General features: G+C 41.2%; 1 protein-coding gene across 2 annotated transcripts in view; it reads right to left on the bottom strand.

Moving 5' to 3' along the window:
- The window catches only part of LOC138032502 (uncharacterized), a 16924-nt gene extending 15580 nt beyond the window's left edge, over window positions 1-1344 (bottom strand). The window contains exon 1 of one of the 2 annotated variants that reach the window (XM_068880205.1): window positions 1163-1344. In XM_068880205.1, coding sequence (XP_068736306.1) covers window positions 1163-1185 — 23 coding nt within the window. In that variant the 5' untranslated portion in view covers window positions 1186-1344. The remainder of the gene's footprint in view (window positions 1-1162) is intronic. The other variant, XM_068880204.1, reaches the window with a different exon arrangement.
- Between the last annotated feature and the right edge of the window lie 6412 nt (window positions 1345-7756).

Genomic DNA, 7756 nt, shown 5'->3' with positions numbered 1-7756 from the left:
AAAAATCAAACATTTAAGCAGATCTGATGCAAATCGAGTTGCCTGGCTCAGAAATTGAATTTGTCCGGACAAAAATCAGAAACAAGGGCGACGATTTGTCAGACGCAAATCGGAACGTTTCTCAACTGCCTTTCATACTATCTTAGGCGGGGGAAGATAAAGTGAAAACTATTACTAGTTAGGCAAAAGTCATCATTTCGTCCCGAAGCCTGGCACTAAGCATTTCGTTCCGGTTTCATGTAAACAGCAGTAAACATTTCATAGCCGTAAAAGTTCACACCGGTCTGAGTTGGCTGGTACAAAAGACGGGTCACAGGTCACAAACCACACGTCATTGTTTTACCGAAACAGAAACAACCCTGAACGTTAACAAATGCTAACATTAGGACAAAAATATTTTTCTTAGGCCAGGCCCAAGGTTAGCTTAAATGAAAGTTTAGGATTCTTTATGTAGTGGTAAACAGTGACTTGTGACCTGTGACCTATCTTTGGTACCGGCCGGTTTGAGTTCGTCCCGTTTCATGTAAATACCCCCTTGTTGGAGGCAACTTATTTAAAAATTCGAATGGCGTAAACTGTCACTGCTGTAAGCACAACTTAATGTCACCTTTCGAGCCTTACAGAAGGGATTACAGTCTGTCTGTAACCTCGGCACATCTACAGCGTCATAATCTGCGATCAGGCTCTATTTTACATACTGTCACTGTGTGGTTGACAAGCGACGGGCGAGCGATGCTTTAAATGAGCCTGATCACGGCTGGTTAACGGTGTTATGAAGTTCGAACGAAATAAAACCTAAATACATTTAATGCTGCCTCGAAAGTCTATTCGCTTAAAACGACGTTAATATACGAAACACAATAAGCGAGTGATTTAAGCATTGTAATCGTAGAATGCCTTATTTGACGTTCACTTGAATTTATCAAGTAACCATTGTAATTGAACACTGTCGAGTCTCTCGACCGCATTCTCCTTTGCATTGCATTGTAAATTTCACTTTCTTGGAAATAATTCACTCAATGGACACACACGAAACGACATTTCTCATTTTGGAGATCTTAACGCGTAAAGTGCCCTGATGCTGGCTTCGACTCGACTGGTCGAGCGAACAACAATACTTTAACGCAATTTTATATAATGAACAGCGAAGGAATTTACTCACCGGTTTCGCACCAATTCCGGCATTTTAACTGACGTGGAGTGAGTTCCCTCGGTGAACTAAGACGAGAAAAAACGTGCAAAAGACTTGAAAAGTCAACTTTGATGTGACATGATGGTTTTCATTTTCCGTTGTCAAGCGAAGGGTGTTTGTTATGTTTAGCGGAAATCAATCTGTGATAAGTTTGCATTTGTCACGACACGTCATTCAGAGGAACGTGAAATGTGGTAACGCGTGAGTGGAGATGTTGCGTGCGGGTAACTACCGCGTTCGCTCACCTTGCAAATTTTAAGCGCACATTTAAATTTTCATTTCATTTCAATTTTATGAGAATTCTTTCAGATATCTTTATATATAGGCCGGTCGCCTTCTATTTCAGTATTTATCCAATTCATTTTAGTGAGCAAGAACTTTAACAACGATTAGGAAGAAGTAATTTAATCTCGTTATATCAGCATTAAGGAAGACTTTAAATTAATGGCTGTTATTATCTTTCAAAGAAGGGGCGCATCAAGGGGATCCTTTATCTCCACTAATTCCTTGAGGCAACCCTTTCCCCACCCTGTGGAGCAGAGTCTCTACACCATAGGGCGAGAAAGACTGGAAAGAGTCTGCAGAAAACGTGTCAAGTCTTGTAAGGTATCCCGGCCCAAATTTCTGCGCTAGTCACTCCGGTCAAACCGGTTTAGGCATGGCAACGCGCCCATCATATTTTTGACAAGGCGAAGGTCAAAATCGAGCCTTCAGTACAAAAATCAACATGGCGTCTTGGAGTGCGATCAAGACCTGGCCTGGGTTTGGAATTGTCTCCAAGCAACGGTTTGCCCATACTCAATAAAGACTTAACACGATTTCTGGAGAATCCTTTCTTTCTCGTCTAGTTAAGAAAAGCTCTGCTGGCAGGGTACCCTTTCCCAAGTAGGGAGCATAAGCACGCGCGTTTTTGAGACGCGGACGGCAACCGGAAGTGAGCTGTTTTCCCTTTTAAGTTGTCTTCACACAACCACACTTACATTGCCAAGTTTCCTTTCCCCCTTAGAGATGATTGGTTTAAAATTCTGGGAGACACCACTGTCCTCGCACGAGAAATGTTCTCTTCCGGTTGCCGTCCGCGTCTCAAAAACACGGGTGCTTAAGCTCCCAAATATTTCTCCTTTACGCTGAGATACCTCTGTTTTGATTGGCTTCTACAACAGTGGGCCGCGCTTAATCTCCCAAGGGAGGCGTTCTATAAATAAATCTACTCGGGAAAGGGTTGACTCCCAGGCCAAGTATGGTAGATAGAGGGTCCCCACCCTTGATGAGCTCCTGCTCAAAGGAATTTCATTCGCAAGTTTAGAACCAATGGTGGAAAGTGATTATTAAATTCATTCGACATTTCAGTTGGATTGGTTAATGATTCACCATTCAGTATTAATTTTTTCGCAGGTATTTTCCATTCTTCCAAGATAGCCCAAGTTCTTAGGGAGGAGCATGTGACAGACATAATGCGTGACAGTTGTAAGCCAACAAGTTGACTTTATTTTATGGAACAATAACTATTTTTGGTTACACTGTTTTAAACTTTGGCGACTTCATTGATTTCTTATGGATCTTTCACGACCCACAGGAGCAAGGAGCGAACAGGTCCCATACTAAGACGGTATTTACATAACACCGAGACGAACTCAGACAGGTATGAACTTGTACCGGTATGAAATTTTTGCAGGCGTTTACTTGAAATCGGGAAGAGATGCTTGGTGCCTGGTTTACAAAATGCCGCCGCAAATGCTTTAAACAACCTTAACTGAAAAATTAACTGGTGTGGGTTTTTTCTCAAAGATTTATGCTTTATGGTATCGGTTCAGTTTTCCTAATCCACATAATCTAACTCTACCTCGATAAACAGGTCAATAAGCTGTAATGGGGGATCCAAATCCGCGAAGAAGGACTAAATCCGCTAGCGAATTTGTACCGGGGGGTCCAAATTCGCTAGGCCACCGGTCTGAGTTCATAGTCAGGCCGGTCTAATGTAAATGCATAAAAAGAAGTATGTGGAGGCCGATACGAACTCTTGCTGGTCTGAGTTCGTCCCGGTGTCATGTAAATACCCACTTAGTCACGGCATTTTTACACGGCATTTTTACAGACCCATCTGTTTTTAGACTACCTTTTCCGCAAAAACCAAAGACAGTTCTGGTTAAGTGACGCTATGACGTCAAGTTACTTTGTTGTGATTGGTCATCGGGCTCCTGCGGGAGTCTCATTTGCGGGAAATTCAATCTAAAAATAAATCGGTCTGTGAAAACGCCGTGATAGGAATACAGTATATGGGAGTTGCTCGTTCCTTCTCATGGGCTCCTGGTACCTATCAAAATTATGGGATGCAATGTCAGCGGATCTTGCACAATGCAACGTAAACAAGTTGGGCCATAAGCTCATCAAGGGGAATATCCATCTCCCATACTTGGCCTAGGAATCAACCCTTTCCAGAGTAGATTTATTTATAAAACGCCTCCCTTGAGAGATTTAGCACATTCATCGTTGTAGTTATAAGCCAATCAAAACTGAGCTATCTAAGCCTCGTGAGAAATACCATTCTTTTCGCGGGAAAAACCTGGACCTAAAAATAAATTTACTCAGGAAAGGGTTGACTCAAGAAATCAGTGGTGATAGAGCGAGTTTCAATTGTGTGTCGTAAAACCAAAACCAAAGTACTTACTTTGGTCAATCAAAAAGGACGGAGACAATCCAGTAAACCAATCAAAACTCGAAGTAATCACACGTAGCCGGCACAAAGCGAAAGGCAACCACTTGCCCTCTGTCCCTCAGTGCTGCAAATCCAAGACATATGTTGATGACAACAAACTTTATATAACCTTTCCCGTTCAACAGCGCGCATCTACTGTGGCAGATATGAACAAAGACCTTACTAAGATCAGGAACTGGTTCGTTGATAATCGGCTCCTCCTTAACGCATCAAAAACCAAACTAATACTGTTCGGTAGTCGTCAAATGATCGCCAAAAATCCCAAATTTTAACCTGTCCTTGCTTGTTAAAGATCTGGTCCCTACCCGTTGTGCTAGGGACCTAGGGGTGATTTTTTGACAATCAGCTTAGTTTCAGTGATCCTACTATTAACACCGTGTCATCCTGTATGTCAAGCCTGACCCAAATAAATCGCTCCAAGCACGCATTCGTCAAAGACTTGCTTATAACCATAATTAAGGGTTTAGTTTTCAGTAAAATATTCAAGAGTATGGTCAAACACTTCCGCTACTAACGTCAACTAGATGCTCCATGAGCGTACACTGGGTTGCCTATGGTACGTGCCACTCAAAAACAGAAGGGACTGAGGTAGATGAAATTGAACAGCAGCGTTCCAGGCAGTTTTTTCAAGTCGGTGGTCATTAAGTCCATTTAAGGGGTCACCCAGGAGTCGTGCCAGCAGAGCCCCTTTGGCTCACACGTTCATACGACGAAACAGATCTTTTTCTGAGGTTAAAATCCTCTGAAACCTGGCTACTGGCGTATTAATCATTTGTCACAAAGAAAAAATTCCTGTCATTTTTAGAAAAAATAGGCACGCATTGCATACGTGTGGTAGTGCAGTAACACAGCGCCTTATTCCATATTGTCAACTGTCTTCCAAGTTGTCTTTGCGTAATATGTAGCTCTCATAGTACACGTGTTCTTTTGGTATTGTAAATCATTGTAGTGCCAGGGTAGAAGTCTTAGGTAAATAGCCCCCTGAGAAGACATGTGGTTACATGCAAAGTACTAAACCCTGAAAGATTGAAGAAAATAGAAGGGAATCGAAAAACATTGGCTTCTAGGCTGATATGCTGATCATTTTCAAGTTCCCTCACAACTTCATTACACTACAAGTTTAAGCGTGCACTCCGAGCGTCCGACAGCTTTGTAATAAAAAAGTTCACTGACGTTAACCCCTGTCCTGCGCGGTTAGTATCTGGATAGCTGACCTAAAAAATATACCACTTTGTAACAGAAGCATAGGACCGAAAATTCTATTTTAACGCTCAAAAATGCGAACTAATTAAGGTACAGATTTTGTTAGCTTGCTTTATGCAAAACGAATACTGATGCAAAAGTAAATAATTATTGATGCGCAGTTTTTAGGAAGAGTAGAAGGAAGTTTTCAGGACCGTCGATCGAGAATAAAATATTTTGCCATCAACAACAAAATTTACGACATGAAAACAACATTAATTTTGAACCACGAATATAAGAAGTTACCATCAGCGACAAACATTTTGGGAGATTTTTGCTGAGTTGAATTTTGTTATTGTACTTTTGGCTGCACAAGTAAATCGTAAAATTGAAAGTGACATCGAATTCAGCGGGCGCCGTGATCAAGTGACCACGGCGTGTTTACTCGCGAAACAGTGAAGCATCTGTGTCAAATGATGGCAAGATACCGGGTTTTTGTTTTTGTTAATTTTCTTTTTCTTTCAAGTGTTACAAAGTTTGACAAGAAATGTGCGAATTCAACACAAAGATCACAATCGCCCAACTCTTGAAGTTGATCAGTGTTTCTGCAAAATCAACACTTTACTCGCCAAGACGAGGTTATTTATCACCAGGTAATTCCATCGTTTTGGAAATAGCAGCTACTTTATTTTATATTCATCAGCGTCACAATTTTTTGCTGATTTTGGCGCTCATTCTGCTTCCAGCAGACCTGTTTATTTTCGTGAACCCTTCCTATTTCGATTGCGTGCGTGCAAACAATTCAAATGATTCTTCACTGTCACATTTCCATTTTTTTTTTACCTTTGCAGAGTTGAGTACAAAATAAATGCAAATTGCCAGACAACTTAGATGCGACTTCAGTAAACACTGTGATGCATTCAAGGCGTTCGATTCCTTCAATGTTTGTTAAATCCATAAAAAAATTGCCATTTGATTTCAGTGTTGTATACAATACCAAGTTAGTAAAATATTAGAAACAAAGCTCACTTGATATCCAACGGCGAAAAATGAAATTGTTGTCGAAGACCATTACTCGTCGCTTTGAAGATTCCAGATAATTATTTTTCACTGCCTGTGTTGTTCATCCATTGACGTTCCATTCTTGAGCTACATGAGGGTATATTTTGTTTAAATATCCACAAAAACGCCATTCGCGTTACAATGACTTTCGACGCCATAATTTGCAGGTTAATTAAATGTTCTCCTGTGTGCACCAGAGAAATCTACGCATTACCCCAGCCCCCTCAAACCTAACAAAATACGCACAGGAGACTCTATGCACAAAGACACCACTAAGCAGGGGAGTGACAGGCAAGACTTTTCATGACACGGAAAAAAAAAATACGGTGAAATGAAACGCAGATTCCGACTGGGTTTGGCGCCCGCATAGTGACCAGATCAAGGAAATTCGACCATATCACACCGATCCTTAAACAGCTCCGTTGGATGCCAGTTTAAGACCATTTATTTTATCGTGATGCCTTAATGACATTTAAGTGCATGAACGGTATGGCACCGACCAACCTTAGTTCCAGATTCATCAAGAGGGACACGATTAGCGGCCGCTCGACTCGCAACGCAAACAAACTGGACATACCGCGCGATAAAACCGCTACAGGCCAGCGAAGCTTTTTATACCGCGCAGTAACCATTTGGAACAACTTGCCAAGTGATATAAAATTGAGCTCCTCGATGAACATATTTAAACGCAAGTTGAAAAATCATCTTCTAATGAGTCGATTTTGATTTTTAACTTGTTGTTTTAACTTGAGTTGTAAACTTTTGCCTAATAACTTTGATACATCAATATTCTTAACTCGATGTAAATTTTTACTCTATTGAAATTGCATTGTGATTATTAAGATAGATTTTTTAGATAGATACTTTTGTACCAGTCAAATTGAAGCTTAAACATCCCCTCCCCCTCCCCCCCCCCCCCCCACCGGGAATTTGACTCCTTTTCCTGCCCGGGGGGAGGGAATTTGATCATCTTAGTCTTCCCGGGGCGGGGCATTTGATAATCACTCATAGAGGGTAGGGAATTTGGTCACTAGCCTCGATTTCATGTTACCTTTCCACGTGGGTTGATAAATCATTCGGCCATATATTGTCCCGGGAGACCAAAAAAACTTTTGTTTTACCACGCCAAGCCTCACCCCCATGGTTTCCACTGTGAAGCTTAGCGTGGTAAAATATGGCCGCCGCGTCACAAGGGCGAATGGCGGAGACAAACTTAGATGCATTCAAAGGTAAAGATTCCGCATTCCTGGTTGATTGGTTGAAAAGCAAAGGCCTACACAAATTTTGTTCCGTATTTGAAGGTAGTAAGAACCAATTTATATTATCTATGAATATATAAATATATTAAATTGTATTTACAATATAAACAATAATTCAATACAGTAACCGACGTCGCCGGACACGATTTATAGAGGTCAGTTTCCTTGACCAACTCGGTGTATTTATGAATCTTTTAATACATTTACGACGATTGATATGTAGGTGTATAAATAATGGAATGAATGTATGGAATGTATTTAAGTGTCGTTGCTTGAAACTCCGTAAAACCAATGCAGTGTGGCCCAGTGGTTTGGGCACTTGCCTTGAGTTCTGGGGATCCCGGG

The sequence above is a fragment of the Montipora capricornis genome, chromosome 14 (assembly GCF_036669925.1).
Source record: "Montipora capricornis isolate CH-2021 chromosome 14, ASM3666992v2, whole genome shotgun sequence".
NCBI classification, from domain to species: domain Eukaryota; kingdom Metazoa; phylum Cnidaria; class Anthozoa; order Scleractinia; family Acroporidae; genus Montipora; species Montipora capricornis.
The sequence above is the reverse complement of the archived record's forward strand: the minus strand, read 5'-3'. Positions and strand labels throughout refer to the sequence as shown.